The sequence below is a fragment of the Rhinopithecus roxellana genome, chromosome 1 (genome assembly GCF_007565055.1).
Source record: "Rhinopithecus roxellana isolate Shanxi Qingling chromosome 1, ASM756505v1, whole genome shotgun sequence".
Lineage (NCBI taxonomy): Eukaryota > Metazoa > Chordata > Mammalia > Primates > Cercopithecidae > Rhinopithecus > Rhinopithecus roxellana.
In genome coordinates this window covers 196818420-196839434 of record NC_044549.1, presented here as the reverse complement: position 1 = coordinate 196839434, position 21015 = coordinate 196818420, and the positions used below count along the sequence as shown (strand labels likewise).

The 21015-nt window shown below is 37.1% G+C and overlaps 1 protein-coding gene across 6 annotated transcripts in view; it reads right to left on the bottom strand.

Annotated features, from left to right (window-relative positions):
- Positions 1–21015, bottom strand: part of SNRK (SNF related kinase) — a 64664-nt gene that overhangs the window by 36925 nt on the left and 6724 nt on the right. For 3 of the 6 annotated variants that reach the window (XM_030935649.1, XM_030935647.1, XM_030935661.1), the window contains 2 exons: positions 13091–13152; positions 8534–9228 (listed from right to left, as the gene is read on the bottom strand). The exons of 1 other annotated variant lie outside the window; for it this stretch is intronic. In XM_030935649.1, coding sequence (XP_030791509.1) covers positions 8534–9122 — 589 coding nt within the window. In that variant the 5' untranslated portion in view covers positions 9123–9228; positions 13091–13152. Of the gene's footprint in view, positions 1–8533; positions 9229–13090; positions 13153–14538; positions 14635–21015 lie in introns of all 6 variants that reach the window. 2 more of the 6 variants (XM_030935655.1, XM_030935662.1) reach the window with 2 other exon arrangements.

Here is a 21015-nt window from a genome sequence, read left to right as displayed (position 1 = left end):
GAAAATAAGAATTTTCAGGAAAGTAGAAAAAGGTCATAAATAATGTCAGGGTTTTACAATTATTGAAAAGTTGTGAATCTATTATTTAAGAAACAATTTTCCCATTTTAGAGTTCCTATAATAATGAAGAAAATTTTAAAGTACAATTTTTTTTTTTTTTTTTTTTTTTTTTTTTTTTTTTTTGAGACGGAGTCTCGCTCTGTCACCCAGACTGGAGTGCAGTGGCCAGATCTCAGCTCACTGCAAGCTCCGCCTCCCGGGTTCACGCCATTCTCCTGCCTCAGCCTCCCCAGTAGCTGGGACTACAGGCGCCGCCACCTCACCCGGCTAGTTTTTTTGTCTTTTTAGTAGAGACGGGGTTTCACCGTGTTAGCCAGGATGGTCTCGATCTCCTGACCTCGTGATCCGCCCGTCTCGGCCTCCCAAAGTGCTGGGATTACAGGCTTGAGCCACCGCGCCCGGCCTAAAGTACAATTTTTTAAAGAGTAAGTTCTTTCCTAATGCTGCTCTGACAAAACCTTTATTTATCAAGAAATTCACTTGGAACCTCACTACAAGCAGGCCACCCCACAGGACAAGCAGCCATGCATCCATCAGTTTCAGCAGAGCCTGGTCGCTCAGCGCAAAGACATTACACTTGTCTTGGCCCAGCAGGCACAGGTTCATTGCCCTGTCTCTTCTTCCACTGTATAACCTGATGTGACAAGCAGCAATGAGTTCTCCACGGTATACACCACTGCACTGCACTCTACCACAGTAATTCCACAGACTGCAATGAGAGATTCCAGGATTTTTCCCACAGATTCTTTTGCCCCCCCATCCTTTCTGACTCTGTGAAATCAACTTAATATACATTCTTGAAAGCTCAGAGAGCTGACTGAATCAATAGTGCATGAGCATGATCTAGCTACCCTTCCTCTTTCCAAATCCCTAGATATGAAAGAAACAGTAGAAGGCAGGTAGGATCAGACTGAAAGAGGAAACCAGAGCCCCAAAATCCAGCTAGCGGGGGCTTCTGTGGTGCTCTTTTCTAGATGATGCACACTGGAAACAGGAAAGAACTGCACCCAGACAACCATCAGAAGGATTAACTGAGGACTAATTTCCTACCTTATAATTCTACACTAGCACCAAACATGTCCACGCAGACATGTGTTTCAGGATTTTTTGTAGATTCTCTTTTGTAGATTCTCTTTATCAAGTTGAGGATGTTCCTCTCTATCGTGGACATTAGGAACAGAGAGAGGGATGGTGTCCAAGAGGTGTATTAACAACCTGACAAATAGTAAGACCAGATTCCAGCGCTCCCCAGTCAGCTGTATGACCCTGCTCCTCTCCCATATCCCCTAGAGTACTCAGATATCATATTCACAGCAAAGTATCTGGAAATCTCAAAAACAGAGATGAACAAACAACGAACACCCCCAAGAACGAAGGAAAAATGAGAGACAGGAACCAAGTTCATCAAACAGAAGCAGCAGCACCCAAGAAAACCTGCTTAATGAAGCACTTTCGGAACTGTTAAAATAAGAAAAACAAAATATGCTCCACTGAATTAATGAAATGTAGTTCTACAAAGAAAATTAGTCTTGCATCAGACTTCCCAGCGACAACTTTAAAAGCAAAAAGATGACAGAAAAATATCTGAAAAACATATCTTCAAAGTTGGGAGGAAAATGATTTTGAATATATATTTCTATATCCAGTCAAATTAGCATTCAAATGTGAAGACATTTTAGACACACAAGGACTTGAATTTTTCAAAAATCCTCTCTGAAAGGGTTACAAACAAAACAAAGCAAAATAAAAATAATCCAAGAAAGGGACAGGGAGGCCAAGAATTTCATAAAATTAAGTAAAAAGTAAGTATTTATTACAGACAAACACAAGCAAACAAGAATGTTATTAACCAAAAAAGAAGTAAAAACAAACTGATTCTTATTTGTAGGGTAGGAGAAATAATGTGAAATCTAGACATTAAAGGTGGACACCAACACAAAAAGAAACAGATTACACATCGTGCAAACCACTGCGGGGGAAAGAGCAAAGAAAGTTTGCATAATCTAACAAAATATGGGAAAAGGTAATAAATAATAAGGCAAATGAAAACCACAAAATAAGACAGGACAAGTCCGAACACTCCAGTAATATTAAATATAAATAAATCAAAATCACCTATTCAAAGACTGATTCATAGATTAGACATGAAATACTGCTATACACAGGCGTACCTCGGAGATACTGTGGGTTCTGTTTCAGACCACTGAAATAAAGCGAATGTTGCAATAAAGCGAGACACACAACTTTTTGTTTCCCAGTGCATAAAAAGTTACGTTTATACTATACTGTAGTCTATTAAATGTGCAACATCATTATGTCTAAAAAAAGATACTGTACATACCTTAATTTAAAAATACTTTACGAGGGGCACATGTTCTCAGAATCTCCTGGGGCTGTGTCACAGGCAAAAAATTAAAAAAACTAACAAACAAATAAAAAAAACTTTATCAAGACCAGCCCAGGCAACATAATAAGACCCTATCTTTACAAAACTTTAAAAATTAGCTGGATGTGGTGGTGCACGCCTGTAGTCCCAGTTACTCAGGAGGCTGAAGTGCGAGGACTGCTTGAGCCCAGGAGTTCAAGTCTGCAATGAACTATGATCATGCCACTACACTCCCGCCTGGGCTACAGAGAGAGTCCCAGTCTCAAAGAAATTAAAAAAAAAAAACTTATTTCTAAAAAATGTTAATCATCTGAGCCTTCAATGAGTCAAGGCATAATCTTTTTGCTGGTGGAAGTTTCTGCCTTGATGTTGATGGCTGCTTACTTATCAGGGTCATGGTTGCTGAAGGTTGGCATGGCTGTGGCTATTTCTTAAAATAAGACAACAATGAAGTTTGCTGCATCATGTGATTCTTCCTTTCATGAAAGATTTATCTCTGGCATGTAATGCTGTTTGACAGCATTTTACCTACAGTAGAAATGCAGAACCTCTTTCAAAACTGAAGTCAGTTCTCTCAAACCATGCCACTGCTTTATCAAACTTACTATGTGAGTTTACATAATAGTCTAAATCCTTTGTCGTCATTTCAACAATATTCACCACATCTTCACTAATAGAATCCATCTTAAGAAACCATTTCTTCACCTGCGTTCATGGATTTAAAAAAATTAAGATTTAAAAAAAAAAAAAAAAAAACACTTTCTTTGCTCATCCCTAAGAAGCCACTTCTCATCCATTCAAGTTTTATCATCAAACTGTAGCAATTCAGTCATATCTTCAGGCTCCCTTTCTATTTATCTTCCTATTTCCACCACATATGCAGTTATTTCCTCCACAGACTGTGAACCCCTCAAAGTCATCCATGAGGGTTGGAATCAACTTCTTCCAAATTCCTCTTAATGTTGATATTCTGATCTCCTCCCATGAGTCATGAATGTTCTTAATGGTGCATCCTTTCCAGGTTTTCAACTTACTTTGCCCAGATGGATTGGAGGAATTACTACCTATGGCAGACATACCCTTACAAGATGCATTTCTTAAACAGTAAGACTTGAAAGTCGAAATTACTCCTTGATCCACGGGCTGCAGAATGGATGCTGTGTTATCTGCATGAAAACATCATCAATTTCCTTGTACATCTCCATCAGAGCTCTTGGGTGACCAGGTGCATTGTCAGTGAGTGGTAGTATTTTAAAAGGAATCTTTTTTTCTGAGTAGTAGGTCTCAAATAGTGGGCTTAAGAAATTCAGTCAACTATGCTGTAAACAGATGTGCTGTCATTCAGGCTTTGTTGTTGCATTTACAGAGCACAGGTAGAGTATATTTGACTTAATTCTTAATGGCCCCAGGATTTTCTGAATGGTTAATGAGCATGGCTTCAACTTTAAGTCACCAGCTGCATTTACCCATAACAAGAGTGTCAGCCTACCTTTTGAGGCACTGAAACCAGGCAACGACTTCTCTCTAGCTATGAAAGTCCTACATGGGATCTTCTTCCAATAGAAGGCTGTTTTAGTTGTATCAAAAATCTGTTGTTCAGTGGAGCCACCTTCATCAATTACCTTAGCTAGATCTTCTGGTTTCTCCATCAGCACTTGGTGTTTCATCTTGTACTTTTAGGTTATGGAAATGGCTTCTTTCCTTAAACCTCATGAACCAAACTCTGCTAGTTTCAAACTTTTCCTCTGTAGCTTCCTCCCCTCTCTTTGCCCTTAGAGAACTGAAGAGAGTTAGGGCCTTGCTCTGGATTAGGCTTTGGCTTAAGGGAATATTGTGGCTGGCTAGATCTTTCACCCACACCACTAAAACTTTCTTCATCTCAACAATATGGCTGTTTCACTTTCTTACCATTCATGTGTTCACTGGAGTGGCACTTTTAATTTCCTTCAAGAACTTTTCTTTTGCATTCGCAACTTGGCTGTTAGGTGCATGAAGCCTAGCTTTCAGTCTATCTTGGCTCACCATGTCTTGCTCGCTAAGCTTATTCATTTACGGCTTTTGACTTAAAAGTGAGAGATGTACCACTCTTCCTTTCACTTGAACACCCAGAGGCCACTGTAATTAATTGGCCTAATTTCAATATTGTTGTATCTCAGAGAATAGGGAAGCCCAAGGAGAGAGAGAGATGGGGGAATGGCTGGTAGGTGAAACAGTCGGAACACATACAACATTTATTGGTTAAGTTTGCTGTCTTATATGGGTGCTATGTCTGGCACTCCAAAACTACAATAGTAACATTAAAGATCACTGATCACAGATCACCATAAAAAATAAATAACGACAAAGTTTAAAATATTTTGAGAATTACCAAAACGTGACAGAGAGGCATGATGTAAGCTGTCGAAAAATGATGCCAAGAGACTTGCTTGATGAAGGGTTGTGGTAACCTTCAATATGTAAATAAACAAAAAAACTGCAAGATCTGAGACATGCAATAAAGTTATGCACAATAAAATGAAGTATGCCTTTATTGTTTAAAAGGGATAAATTTAAAGCAATGACAAAACAGACTTTAAGGCAGTATATATCAAAGAGTATACTTTTGTATTGATAAAAGGTATATCTCATCATGTAAAATATATTAGAAACTTTTAACATCTTTATTGCCAATCAAAGCTTGACCGTGCCATGTATAAAGCAAAGAATGGTTAAATTACAAAATTCACAGATCAGAATAGAAGACTAGCATTATTCTCTCAGAAAATGACAGGTCAGAATAAAAACATGTAAGGGTACAAAGGAACAAAATGCATAATGCATAATCCTAAGTATGTATAAAAACTCTAACTATACAAATATTTTAATCACATAAAGAATAGTCACCATGGTATGAATTACCATGTATCAAGCCACAAAGAAAATCTAAAAATAGTATCCAAAGCAGAAACCAATTGGGCATAAATTAACTTCAGTGTACTAAAATTAGAAGTTAAAAAACAAAGAGAAAAATAAATCTATCCATTTTGAATTTTTAAAAAGGAACACCTTTCTAAATAATCTTTCAGTTAAATAAGAAACCAAAGATAAATGTTAGCAATGAACAACAACTGCAGAGTGAAACCCCTAGGACGTCCTCAGAGATTCTGGGAGAGGGCATCATATAGCATCAAATCACACAGCATTAAAGTTAAAGATGTACACATCAGATATTGCCAAATTGTCTTCTAAATAGCATTAATAAACCATTTGTTAGAAATCAAAGACACACAGAAATAAGCTTTTGATACATGATGCTATTAAAAAATAGAAAACCTCAAAGATCCTAGAAAGAATAAAGAAAAAAAGACATCTAAAACAAAAAGTATAGTTGATAAGTAAAATCAAATCTGATTTTTTGAAAAGAATAATAGACAATTCCTCAGCGAATTCTCAAGGCAGAGGACCAGCATACTATAAAACACTTATTTAAAAAAAAAAAAGAAAGTTTATTTATTTAGTAACATCTCAAAATATAATGTCTGATTTTAATTTTTGTGTATGCTCATTTTAGTAAACATTTGTGAAAAATCAGACTACTTTTGGCATGATAAACTAATAGTACATTAACAGAAAGACACCTGTCCATTTTTTTAAAATAGCAATTCTATATTTCAATCACGCATCACACAATATGAATTGAAATAACTATAAATAATGAAAATGAAAATGTTACCCATGAACGCCACCCAAGCCTACTTCACCAACACACGGTAATCATTTATCAGACTGGTGAACATCTTCCCAAGTGGTTTTCTTTTCCTTTTTTAATAGCTTTTTAAAAGTTTTATTATGCAATATTTAAGATATAAGGGGGGGTAAAAGGAACATTACAATGAACCCCTGTGTACCCACCACTCAACTTAGAAAATAAACATCAACAATACAGCTGAAAGTCTACAGACATGCCTGCCCCTTAGAAGTAACCTATCTTGCTCTCACGCATTCTTCAGAGTTTACTACACGTAATACACGTGCACATAATAGTAAATAATATATGACACTGCTTTGTATGTTTTAAAATTTTATATAAATGTTGGCTGGGTGCGGTGGCTCATGCCTGTAATCCCAGCGCTTTGGGAGGCCAAGGCGGGTGGATCACAAGGTCAGGAGATCGAGACCATCCTGGCTAACACAGTGAAACCCCATCTCTACTAAAAATACAAAAAAAATTATCTGGGCATGGTGGCAGGTGCGTGTAGTCCCAGCTACTCAGGAGGCTGAGGCAGGAGAATGGTGTGAACCCGGGAGGTGGAGCTTGCAGTGAGCTGAGATCATGCCACTGCACTCCAGCCTGGGTGACAGAGCGAGACTCTGTCTCAAAAACAAAAAAAAAAAAAAAAAAAAATTATATAAATGTTGTATGTACTCTTCATCAATTTGCTTTGTTTCCCCTAAAAAGTATGCTTGAGATCCAATCATGTTGGCAAAAATGTTTAATTTTCACCATATATAGAATTCAATATGAACACTGAACAAATTATTCCCCTGCTGTACATTCAATAATGCTGTTAAAAACGTTCTTTGAAAATCTCTTGTATACATAAGTGAGAGTTACTCCAGAGTGCATATGTAGGAGAGAATTGCTGGGTTACCAGATGTGTACATCTTTAACTTTATCAGATACTGCCAAATGGTCTTCTAAATAGTGTAAGAGTTCCTGATAGTCTATGGTCTTATCAACACTTAAGTTTTGTCTGACTTTAGTTTTTCCCAATGTGAAAAGTATGAAAGAGTATCTTATGTTTAATAGATTTTAAAGAGTACCTTATCTTTAATAGGATACTCTTATTAAATTTGCACTAATGAGGTTCAAGAGTTTTTCATGTGTAGACATTTGTGTTTCTTCTTCTGGAAATTCCTGGCTTCACTGTCTGATTAGAATGGCTCCATTAATCAAACTCTCCACTCACATATTCTAAGGAAAGACTTCAGTGAAGTCTAGTTATCTGTAGTAGGCAGAAACCGCTCATTAACCCTTTCTTTTCCAGAACATGAAGTCTTAACATGAAAATCAGTGTCTTGGTGCACAAAGTATTCAACATAACATCAACACTCTTCAACGTTAAGTGCACCTTTGTCATTAATCCTTTAACCTGCATTTCAAGTTACCACAAATGCAAGCAGAATACTTACATGTATGAATCTGACATCATGTGCATGTAATATTAGTACATTTTTTCCAAGATTAAACTAACAGAAAGCTGACTGCACCTTCTGATCAACAAATCCTTAAAAAAAATTAAGCACAAATTCCTACATGAACTTCAAAACAAATACAATCCCAAGAAGACAAAGTTGACACAAACTGAAAGGCAGTAAATACTTTCACCACAAATAGATAAATCTTGACGAGTGAAAGAGCACAAAGCGTGTGGAGAGGGAAAGAAGGCAGTTAGGAATGTCAAAGGTACCACAATTCCAGAATCCACCATACAGAAAGCCTCTGTATGCCAGTTTCCTATTCTGAACAATGAGATGGACAATAACAACCCCACAGGTCACTGTGAAGAGTAAACAAGATAATATGGGAGTGCTACACCTGTACCTGATTCAATTCTATATTATGGATAAAAAATGAAGCAGACAGGTCAAGCATTTGTTCAAGTTCACAGTTAATAAATGATTCTAATACCCAAATTATTGACAATGCACTGTAATATTTACAGTACCTTTCCAATATGGGTCTCCAATGATTGTTAGAGGATATGCACAGAGAGGAGATGGCTAAAGACAGCCACTAAAAGAAAAATCTAAGATAGGAAAAGCATTGGGACCTTAAGAAAAAAATTACAATGAGCAGAAAAGAGATTACCTTAAATGGTAACTTACTCATTTTCCTTTGTACTCACAAATATACTTTAGACATGTGCCATCTAAAGGTTGAAATCAACAAATTGCCAGCTTTAGGAATATACGGCATTTATGAAACCCAATTTGCTAGTTAAGGCCAATTAAATTCTCTAGACATCATTTTTAGATAAACAACTGATTTGACCAACTCTAGCTGGCAGAATTCAAGTGGCCAAATACTGGACTGAGGTTACCTACCTACTGCAGGTGCATCATACTCATCACCAAGCAGAATTTCTGGAGCAGAATATGCAAGAGATCCACAGCTTGTAGTGAGCTTCTTCCCTGGTTGAAATTTGTTGCTGAACCCAAAGTCTGTCAACTTTACAAGACCTTGTTTTTCAAAGAAGACTACATTCTCTGGTTTTAAGTCTCTGTGAACCACATGGAGTTTATGGCAATAAGATATAGCATGAACTATTTGAGCAAAGTACTTCTTGGCCAAGTCTTCGTTAAGACCCTCCTCATGTTTCATTATATAATCAAACATATCTCCTCCATCCCCAAGTTCTAGAATAAGATATAGTTTGGTCTGGGTGTCAATAACTTCATAAAGGCGGACGATGTTAGGATGCTGCACTAGTTTCATGCATCTCACCTCCTGGAAAAGATGACCAGTAGCTAGAGTGTCCAGTTTTGTCTTGTCAATAACTTTTACTGCCACCTTTTCACCCGTAAAGACATGCCTGGCAAGTTTAACCACAGCAAAATGGCCTCGACCCAAGGTTTTATCCAGATCATATAATCCAGCAATCTTTCCATCATACCCTCGCTTAAATCCCGCCATCCTGGTCCAACAGAAGAAAAAATATTTAGACTGTTTGAAATAGATCTTCTCATATAAGAATATCTGGTGAATACAAAAAATTCATTTTCAATGTCGTCATGGATATCTACAAAATAAGAAGAGAAACAAAATTAAGTTTCTGTGACTTTTCTTCACAAACTTTAAAATCAGTTCATTTTTTGTTTTTTTCATTTTAAGAGAAACTTGAAGAAAATAAATTGAGATATAAAATGAGTCAGGGTCATTCATAACAACCTATTTCTATATTTAGACTTTATATTACAAAGGCTGAGAATTTAAATACTATATTAAATTTTTGCAAACTGAAAAAAAAATTAGTTCATTGGAAGCAATTTTTTGGTGGTCAGTAATAAGAAAACTGGCAAGTTTGACAAGTATGTTTAAAAAACAAACATTTTCTAAAAGTAATTTTAATTAGTGTCTTAAAAAATAAGGCGGCTGGGCGCGGTGGCTCAAGCCTGTAATCCCAGCACTTTGGGAGGCCGAGACGGGCGGATCACGAGGTCAGGAGATCGAGACCATCCTGGCTAACACTGTGAAACCCCGTCTCTACTAAAAAAATACAAAAAACTAGCCGGGCGAGGTGGCGGGCGCCTGTAGTCCCAGCTACTCAGGAGGCTGAGGCAGGAGAATGGCGTAAACCTGGGAGGCGGAGCTTGCAGTGAGCTGAGATCCGGCCACTGCACTCCAGCCTGGGCGACAGAGCGAGACTCCGTCTCAAAACAAAAAAAAAAAAAAAAAGGCAAGAGTTGACAAGGGAAAACACGAAGAATAAACATTTGGACAGAAACCCAACAACTTTTCAGTTTCCCCAAGACCAACACCACTTCCTTTAAGTGCAAAAAAAAAAAAAAAGAAAGAAAAAAAGAAAAAATCCATTCTGTGAAGGTTTCTCTAACTCCTTCTCTCCTCAATATCTCCAGAGCACCTTGGGACACCTCTATTTTATGTGGTCGTATTCTACAGGTATTCGGGTACACCATCTCCTCTATCCTGACAGCAGCAGGTTCTCAGGGATTTTCTATTCTAAGATTCTATTTTTTTTCTTCTACTTTCCCCCAATACCTAGAACAGTGCTTACAAATAGCATGTAATCAAAACTGTCTTATTACATTTTGAAATGCAACTTTTTCCAAAATGTTTCGGAGGTCATTGTTTGCTCTTGCATCACTATTGTTTAGGGTAAGCACCTGGCACACAGTAGGTGCTTAACATATTAGTAAACATATTAACATTGACTTTTTAAACTTATAACTGAACTTATATAAATTTTTTGAGGGGGTTCTAGGTATGTGGTAGTAGGTACTTAATAAATATTTGCTAATTTACTGGTATTCATCAGTTATGCTGATTTTTAATGATCGTTTTCCAACTCTCAATCACAACCCAGCATAACGTGATATTCCAAGAGTAAACAGGCATGCATTCTTACAGATGATTTAAAGATCATTTGGTTTTTAAGAACCACATTTCATACTGTACTTAAAAATTTCAACTTTTATAATAAATGAATAGAAATAGGTTCCCCATAAATTACGCTGACTCAGAAAAACAAACATGTATAAAATTAAACAAGATGCAACTTTATATCTCACAGGCTGAACCCTCACTTTTTTTTCTGACCAACATTTAATAGAACTGAGTAACAAAATCCAATGAGGAATACAGCAACCTCCTAAGGCCAGCTCTCTCCCATTAGTCAGTATCTATCCCTTTGATGAAGCTTTTTCTACGGCTCTCGATATACAGTTTCACATTTTCAGTTACATATTAAGAGCATTAATTATTGAGTCCACTTAGATAAAAATATCCCAAAAAAATGAAATTTGACATATAATGGGTAAGATTTTTTTTAATTTTTAAAAACCGTTATTTATTCTTATTAGAGACAGGGTCTTGCTATGTTGTTCAGGCTGGTCTTGAACTCCTGGCCTCATGCAATCCTCCTGCCTTGGCCTCCCAAAGTAAAAAGATTACAGGCTTGAGCCACCGTGCCTGGTCAGTCAGCACTGGTCTCATTTTTATAGCTAAGGCAATAGGCTGCTCTAGGTACAAGTGACATTAACTGCAAAAGCTAGGATTCACACCTAATTAATAAATTTCAAAGTCCACATTCTTTATAAACATTTGGCCACTCTAATCAATGCCCCATTTTGGATAATATCATCTTAAGAGTTAAAATACTAACTATAAAAGAAGCATAAAGTCACTTTTATATTTATACCACTTCAGAAATGATCTGAATCACATACCTAGAACCCCCTCAAAAAATTTATGTTAAGTTAAATTACAAGTTCAAAAAGTCAATGTTAATATGTTTACTAACATATTTTTTGCATTTTGGTAATTATTGTAATAATAAATAGCACTACCATTTACTGAATGAGTATTACACACCAGTCACATGCCACATACTTCACATCATCCTCATTCAATCCTCACAATTCCCCTCAGAGACAGGAATTATTAGCCCCCTTTTGAGGCACAGTAACTTGGTCTAGGTCAAATGGCCAGTGTGTAAAAGAGCCGGGACTGAAACCCAGGGCTGTCTGACACCAAAGTCCGTGCTTTAAAACATTATGCTACGCTGTGTTTGCAAATTGATTTTAGAACCAAAATTATTAATCCTGCTATTAAGATTTTTAAATAAGAAACTGATACAATGCCTAGGTGTTGGGAGGTGGGGGAAGCAAATTTCTTCTATATGTATATTATCCCTGTCATCTGAACTAGTAACTTTAATGACAGGATTAACAGGAAAATCCAAATTGAAAGACCTTGCTTTATTTGGACAGTAGTTCCCCAAAGAAATTTTAATTTGGTATATTTAATTTTCAAATATAAAAATTCTGGGGGGGAGGGCAGGAAACTAACTTTAAATATTTTAACTTCAATTAATTATAAGGGCAATAATTATGCTTAAAATTCTACCCAAGTCTATGTTTCTATTGCATAAGCTTGCAAATGCCACTTTAGCTTTTAAAACACATTCCTTCAGGCTGCCCCCAAGTTATATAATTTTGTTCTTTTCATCTATCATTTTAGTTTAGATGTGTTCCTGGAAAGTTACATAAATCAGATTTTATAAATGAATCTGATTTTTGAAAACAAAACTGTTTTTATTACAAAAATAAATGAAAATGTTTTTTCTTTCCAGAGCCTCAGACACCCACAGATAAGTACTATTAAACCTTAATGTTTCTCTTCCCAAACCTGTGCCAACAAGAGGGCAAGGTGAAATAATTTTTAATCTACAGCAAGCTCATGGGAAAGAATCTAATTGGTATCTTCACAATGAGTACCCTATAGTGAAACAATCACTCTTACTACCAAATAATGTCCTTTTTTAATGAGCACCCCTTTTCCATAGTCTATGAAACCACAATTAAATTGTATAGCTAAGAATAGGACACTATGGGCCGGGCGCAGTGGCTCAAGCCTGTAATACCAGCACTTTGGGAGGCCGAGACGGGCGGATCACGAGGTCAGGAGATCTTAACACGGTGAAATCCCGTCTCTACTAAAAAATACAAAAAAGTAGCCGGGCGATGTGGCGGGTGCCTGTAGTCCCACCTACGTGGGAGGCTGAGGCAGGAGAATGGCGTGAACCCAGGAGGCGGAGCTTGCAGTGAGCTGAGATCCGGCCACTGCACTCCAGCTTGGGCGACAGAGCAAGACTCCGTTTCCAAAAAAAAAAAAAAGAACAGGACACTATGATTAATTGAAAGTTTAGACGAAAAGCATCCTTGTTAGTGAACATCTTTTTAAATACTAGTCTACTGTCCAAACCTACTATCAAGTACATTTTGAGTTAGAGTACAAAGTAACTAAATTGTTTTTTTGATCTTTCAGGATCTTGCAGCTCCCAAAAGTCATTCTGAACATCAATGCCGAATGTTAAGATGTGGCTTATATAAAGGTGAATTTGTAATGTCTCCAAGACATACCCTGCAAACTGCATACTGAATAATCCTTGTTATCACAGTGTTTTGTTAGTTGCTTCTTTTTCCTAAAAGAAAATACAGAAAAAGATTCAGATTTAGTTGTATTTGTTTGAATTTTGCTTAAAGTCAAAATACATACTCTAAGGCTGGATCTAGACAAATGTATAAAAATGGTAAAATTTGTCTTTAGTAACCCAGTTTCCCCCATTATCCTTCTGCCTTCTGTGAATTACAACTCCTTTAAAGCGACCTTTAGTAAACAGGGATTTCAGAGTGAACAGATTTTTCCAGGTAGACAGGTCAGAAAAATTATTCCACCGGAATGAAGAAATAATAATGAACAAGGCCGGGCGCGGTGGCTCACGCCTGTAATCTGTAATCCCAGCACTTCGGGAGGCTGAGGCGGGTGGATCATTGAGGTCAGGAGCTCAGGACTGGCCTGATCAACATGGTGAAACCCTGTCTCTACTAAAAATACAAAAATTAGCTGGGCGTGGTGGCGGGTGCCTGTATTCCCAGCTACTCAGGAGACCGAGGCAGGAGAATCACTTGAACCCGGAGGCGGAAGCTGCAGTGAGCCGAGATGGCGCCATTGCACTCCAGCCTGGGTGACGAAGTGAGACTCCATCTCAACAAAAAAAAAAAAAAAAGAAAGAAAAGAAAAGAAAAGAAAGAAAGAAAGAATAATGAACAACAGTACAAATGCCATTTTTTAAATGCCTCCTACAACAGGCCCCAAACTCACATTTCACCGAATCCATGAAACTGCATGCTAAGTACCATGAAGCTTAACTTGCCTGAGAAGCAGCAGTCTCTAGCTCCAATTATGCTCAGCGTGGCATCAAAGCCACCCAATCTCTAGGAGCCCCTAACAGGCTCATGAAATACTCACACTACAGCAGCCAAGGAGGGCAAGCTTTATAACACACTGTCTTCCAGAAGGCAAGTGGAAATCACTTATGATGCCAGCATCAGGGATCACACAAAACACCTTCTCCATCAGAGGCCCGCCACTTGATAGTAACAAAGAAACTATCACCACAAACAAAAGGAATGTGAACAAATCACCTAAATCCAACTTCGTGGCACAATGAGGGAATACTGACCGAGGTAGCCTTGCAGGTCTTTCCATGAAAATTAACTATTACATGAATAACAGAAAGGCCTAAACATTCACATGACGCCAACACAGTAATTTACACTATACACTAAAGGTAAGAGGTGTCCAAGTAAAGTTCAAATGCACTTGGGACAAAAGGAGTACAAGAGAATGGGGGAAGCAAGATAGGAAAGGTGAAAGAAGGAGGAAAGGTGGTTGACCTCTGGATATGAAAGCAAGTTCCTGCCAGGAATGAGGGAACAAGGAGCAAGAGTTCTGCAGCACACATAGGGCTGGCAAAGCCATGGGCACAGGTCTGTATCTAGTGACAGACGAACCCTGGGATGCCTACCTGACTGGTCTTCAGCTCCAAGAGGGATATGGTAGCTCCTTCCACTATCCTTGCCTGTTTCTCTTTTTGCAGCAGCCCCTGTTTCATCCCTAGTCTCTGTGGCAAAGCAGTGTGTTAGTACAGTGATAAGTACTGGTTCTAAAGACCAACAACCGCATTTGAATCCCAGCTCACCAATCACTAGCCAAAGGAACTCAGCAAGTTACCCTGACTTCTCTGTATGGTCAGTTTCTTCATCAGAAAATGTTAGTAAAAGAAAACAATCTCATAGGATATGGTGAGGATCAAATGAGTTAATACAGGTAAAGTGTTTAGAACAGTGCCTGGCACAGAGTAAGCATTCTGTAAATACCAGCTACCACCACCACCATCATTGTTACAAAGATGACGTTCCCACCATTCAAGCAGAAATTCTTTTAGCTGTTTACCCTACTTCAAGAGAATGAATTCACTAAACTATTATCTCTCTTGCTTTCATAAGAGAGACCAGTTCAGAGACTGAACTGTTGTTCAGTTTCCTAAAATAAACTAAATAGAAAATGAGTGCTATAAGATATAGGAAATAATGTCTCTAGTTAGGCATCAAAGTCTGGGGGTTTTTCAATAAAACATCTCACAAAATCTAAGTATTCGCTTTTAAAATGATATTAATATAATTTTCTATCACATTTAGCTTTTCAAAAAGGACTTAATACTCCTTTACATTTTTTCACATCAAATATATTGTTATAGAAAATCTCAAAAACAATTATGAAAGAAAAATCTGTTTAGTTCAGGAGAAAAATACAATTAGAACATATAGACTAGTAAAAAAAGGGGGGGGGATTTTGAAAACAAAAATCCATTATCCCACCCTTTATGATAACATCTGTTTATATTTTGGTATAGATTCTTTCAAATTATTTTCTATTTATAATATATGGCCAGACACAATTTTAAAAAATAAAATGGGGATAATACTTAGGGGCTTGGGGGGATGTCAGGGTAAAAAGAGATTTGTAACTATTTTCACAATACTTCTCTCCAAAAAACAAGTTGGAAAAGTTAATACAAGACTTTCACTTTAGAAAGTTTAGAAAATGCATAAAAGCACAAAAAAGAAAATAAAAATCACCTCTACGCTCATCTAGGATGACTTCTCATCAGGTCCGAGTGTACATCCTTTATACTTACAGTTGTTTACAAAGCTAAGATTTTGGACATGAAGTTTGATAACTACTTTTTCCTCTACTTTAAAAAGTGAACATTTTCCCATGCACTAAGTTCTTCTAAATCAATATTTTAAATGACTATACAGCTAAGATAACATGTTTTTAAACAGCAACCACTAAATAGGCTGTTCTAAAGCAACCTTTTTATTTAGCACAGGCATACAACTAGGCTGGACCTAAATGAAATAGGCCAACTTGCCAAGAGTGCTCATAATATAAAAACTTGTGTCTGAGAAACAAGTACTGTTATGTGCTGCAAGAATATACTGATGTTCTCCTACTAAAGACAGCAGAAGCAACTGAAGCATGTGGGTGTGGCTGGAGAAGAGGAAGGAAGTGTGGGTGGCCCTACACACGTTTTGCAAGCTGCTGAAAACAGTTGTAGAACCAGCTTCTGTTAAACCTACTATCAATTTGGAATTCACCCTGTTATTCTTGTTAAAACTCACTTTTAGCTTTTCATCAACATCATCACCATTGCAGTCTCAACTGTACATCAAACAAATGCCTCTTCCTCACACCTCTTAGAGAGGCAGGGACAAAACAGTAAGCTCAACAAAGGCAGCTCTGCCTGGATACCACTCTGAACCAATCCATGGCATGAGAAAGTAGAGGAATTGAACAAAAAAGGCTGTGCAAAAAATTGTACTACTTCTATAGCTTATCTATAGTAATAAACATTTTGTTTGGAATCTAAGTTTTCCTCCAAAATCAGATCACCAATATTCCTCTCAAACATTTAAATGCTTAAATACACACACACACACACACACACACACACACATATATATGCACCAGTATATCCATCTAATACAGACAACTAAAAGTTGAGTTTTTGCAAAGCTCCACTAAAACTGCATTTAAGCTTCTTACACATAGAAATTATCTGGTATCTTTTACAAATACCAAAAAACGAAAACTGTAATCCTTACTCCTGAAAAACAGTAGACCAAACTGTACATCTATAGAAAAACCAACTTAAGTAGAGGAACTAACACTCTCTCAATGGTATTACCAACCTGATTTTACTGCTAAAATTTTTAAAATGGTATAGGCTGAAAGGAAGACAGTAAACTAAGTCTTCCAGGAATAACCTTTAGGTCAAGCAAAATATACACAACCCTATCATGCAGTCACCACTGCTGTTTTCTTTATTCAAAGTAAATATTTCAGCCAGGCATGGTGGCTCACACCTGTAATCCCAGCACTTTGGGAGGCTAAGGCAGATGGATGACCACTTGAGGTGAGGAGTTCGAGACCAGCCTGGCCAACATGTTGAAACCCCATCTGTATTAAAAATACAAAAGTTAGCTGGACATGGTGGCACAGGCCTGTAGTCTCAGCTACTCAGGAGGCTGAGGCAGGAGAATTGCTTGACCACAGGAGGTGGAGGTTGCAGTGAGCCAAGATCACGCCACTGCACTCCAGCCTGAGCAACAGAGCAAGACTCAGTCTCAAAACAAAAAAGTAAACAATATTTCACTTTCTAATGATAACATGCCTCTTCCTAGGAGTTATTAATATAAGCTATAAACCAAAGATAAGAACCATTAACAGGTCAATAGGTCCTAAGTTGTAGAAGAATTCAGTTTTTCACTGGATTGGTTGAATATTACTAGGTGGTTACGCAGTTATCAGTCTGCAATCGCTGGATGGGATCAAGATGGGATCTACAAATTAAAAGATTAAAGTCCATTTATTATTAGAAATCTTCTTTTGGGCAATTTGTACTCCTAAGTCTCTAAGAAAGCATTTTCCAAGACAAGGTAGCTGCCTACTAAAGTATGTTCTTCATTTTCATCAATTTTGATGGACTAGGGGCTGCTGAGGGGACTAGGAATGTCATGGTGAGAAGCCTGTTTCAGTTTTTTGAGGCAATGATTTGGTTGCCAATGCAGAATCCTTGAAGCACTGGTTTGAGTAATCTTATTTCCTCTAAGTAAAACAAGCACAGTCCAGCATATATCAAGGAATTTGAATGTATTCAGGAGTTAAGCAAATCATTAACTGATATACAGTACTTAGTATTTGTAGAGAGGAAGAGATTAACATCCAAGCCACAAGACCTGGACCGGCAACACAGACAATAAGTTGAAATTCCTAAACAGATTCTGTCTCTTGTTAATATGGGTAAGTAGGATTTAAAAATTAGTATGGTAACAATTCCAGCATTAAGTGTTCACATAATAAGTAATGACTTAAACAAAAGCTGGGTGTATAGAAATTACTCCAAAATAAACAAAGCCAACCCACAATTACTATTGTGCCCAGGAAAACAGAATATTAAGTTATGGAGAATTTTAATAATCTAAATCTCTTCTGATCTAAAGCTTTTATTACCACTGTCAAAACTCACTTTAACTCCCTACCATCTTTTTATTCCTCCTAATATTTTGATAAAAGTGACCATTAAAAAATGGCCAAAAAAGAATCGTGACACAGAAAAAAAAAAACAAAAAAACTGATCAATAAACCAAAATACTGGCACCTAACATTTCACTGACTTGGACTCAAAAACAGGTTTATTCCAGGGATTCTCTTCCACTGGTGGAGCTACAAGCAAGCTACCTTTCTGAAAAACAATTTGGCAATAAGTGTACAGGTTGAGCATCCCTAAGGTGAAAATATGAAATCCAAAAATGCTCCAAAATCTGAAACTTTCAGTGCTGACAAGACACTACAAGTAAAAAAACCCTCATGTGACCAATCACAGTTTCTATTAATTTTTGAGAGGAAATGCAGTCATAACTTGGTTTCATGCACAAAATTATTAAAAATGGGGTATAAAATTACCTTCAGCATATATGTACAGGTGTAAAGGAAACAGAAATTAATTTCATGTTTAGACTTGGGTCCCATCATTATGTATATTGCAAATGTTACAAAATCTGACAAAATCCAAAACACTTCTGGTGCTAAGCATTTTAGACAACAGATACTCAACCTGTCTCACGAGCCTTAAAATAATTAATATCCTTGACAATAATCTTACTACTAGATTCATGTCTCAAATAAAGACGAGGACAAATATTTACATTCAACAATGTTCAGTGATATTTATACATGCAAAAAAAATCAAATAATCTAAAGGTCTACAATAAGGAGATGGTTAAATAAAACACAACACACCCAATGTTAACAGTATGCCACCATATTTTGAGGCTATTTAATTTCATGGGAAAGTCTCACAACATAATGTTAAGTTTAAAAAAAAATTGTATATACCAAACTTCACAGCATATAATCCCGATCTTTTTTTTTTCTTGTGATAAGAGTCTCTGTCACCCAGGCTGGAGTGCAGTGGCACGATCTTGGCTCAATGCAACCTCCGCCTCCCAGGTTCAAGCAATTCTCCTGCCTCAGCCTCCGGAGTAGCTGAGACTATAGACACATGCCACCACATCCAGCTAATTTTTATACTTTTTTTTAGTAGAGATGGGGTTTCACCATATTGGCCAGGCTGGTCTCAAACTCCTGACCTCAAGTGATTCACCTTGCCTTGGCCTCCCAAAGTGCTGGGATTACGAGGTGTGAGCCACCATACCTGGTCTGTCCCAATCATTTTTAAAAAGCATATAATCTGTATGAATGCATATATTTTAAAAACTTAAAATGTTAAATTAGTAAGATTACAGAATATTTCTTCTCTTTATGCTTTTCTGTTCTTTTAAAATTTTTGACAGTGAATATGTGCTGCTTTTATACTCCAGGAAAGGCAGAGGCTACTAAATTTTTGACTTTCTGTACATAATTATCCATTCCATTTACTTTTCCATTAAGAGATCTAGGAAATACACCAATTTTTCTGAAAATACACTGTGTACTACACTATCTAATGCCTATTTATGTAATGTTAATAAACAAGGCATATTCAATGAAATATTTAGTTCCTCTGAGAAAAAGGGTATGCAGCCCAGCATGGTGGCTCACACCTGTAACCCCAGCACTTTGAGAAGCCGAGGCAGGCTGATCACCAGAGCTCAAGAGTCCATGCTGCAACGAGCCGAGATGAGCCACTGCACTCCATCCAGGGAGACAAAGCGAGACCCTGTCTCAAAAAAAAAAAGAAACGAAAAACAAGAAAAACAAATAAAAGAAATAAAGGTATGCAACTGCTTCAGTCTGAATAACAGAAACACTAAGTCATTTTCATTAACAAATAATTTGAGCCTTAACTGTACAGGACACAACACAGTCCCTGTCCATTCAAATCTTAAAAATGATTTAGGAAAATAGGATCTACAGTGCAGCAAACCACCATGGCACATGTATATCTATGTAACAAACCTGCACATTCTGTACATGTATCCCAGGACTTTAAAAAAAAAAAGAAAATAGTATTCACATATAAAAAGAGAAATAACTATACAAGTGAGCCTAGGTGAGGCATGTCAGAGGAAGATTAGAGGATACTATAGAAGGCAGGCTCACCAAGGACAGGGGCAGTCCACAGACCAGGGCTTATCAAACTTCAACAGGAGAAGAGGAACACCATTTCTGAAAGTGGGGTAAACAAGCAACAAAGTAAGAGTGCCTACTGCTGGCTGGCTTAGGAAAGGAGAACACCAGTTTGGGTAAAGTGATGACTCGGGGGTAGAAGTGAGATAAATTTAGTAAACTTAAGAAAGGCGGCTGATTCTGAAGAATACCTAATGGCTCATCATTTAAGCAACGGTGCTGGACAAAACAAATGGAAAATTTGCCATACTAAATAATTCACCACATATCTGTGTTTGAATTATACTTAAGTTTAGTCAAAGTGTCATTAAAGAATAAAAAATGCATAGGAAAAGCTTCTCATCAAAGAGCCTCAATGGAAGAGGAAAATCCTTTACATATTAACATGAAAGCAACACAGAAATAAGCTTATTTGAGAATTTAAACAAATTTTAAAAGTTCATTTTCACTACAAAGTTTCATAAAACTCTAAATTTTTGTTATAGCTTAATAGATCTCTCTCGTTATCACCCATATACATACTACTAAAAATCTATTACTAACCTAAACAGGTTTATACAGAAACGAGTAAAGCACTACCATGGATTTTTCTTTGTCTTATTTCTAATTTTTAAAATGTCTTTTGCTGCCACAGTTGCCCATTAGAATTCCAGTTTTGTCTGAATGCAGGTCTCAAAATGAGGAAACAGATTTTAATTTCTAGGAATCTACGCATGTACTGCATTTTTTACATTTATTATATCATTTAATTCCTTAAGAGTGATACCCATTTTACAAATGAAAAAGCAGCGCCAGTGACGTTAAGAAC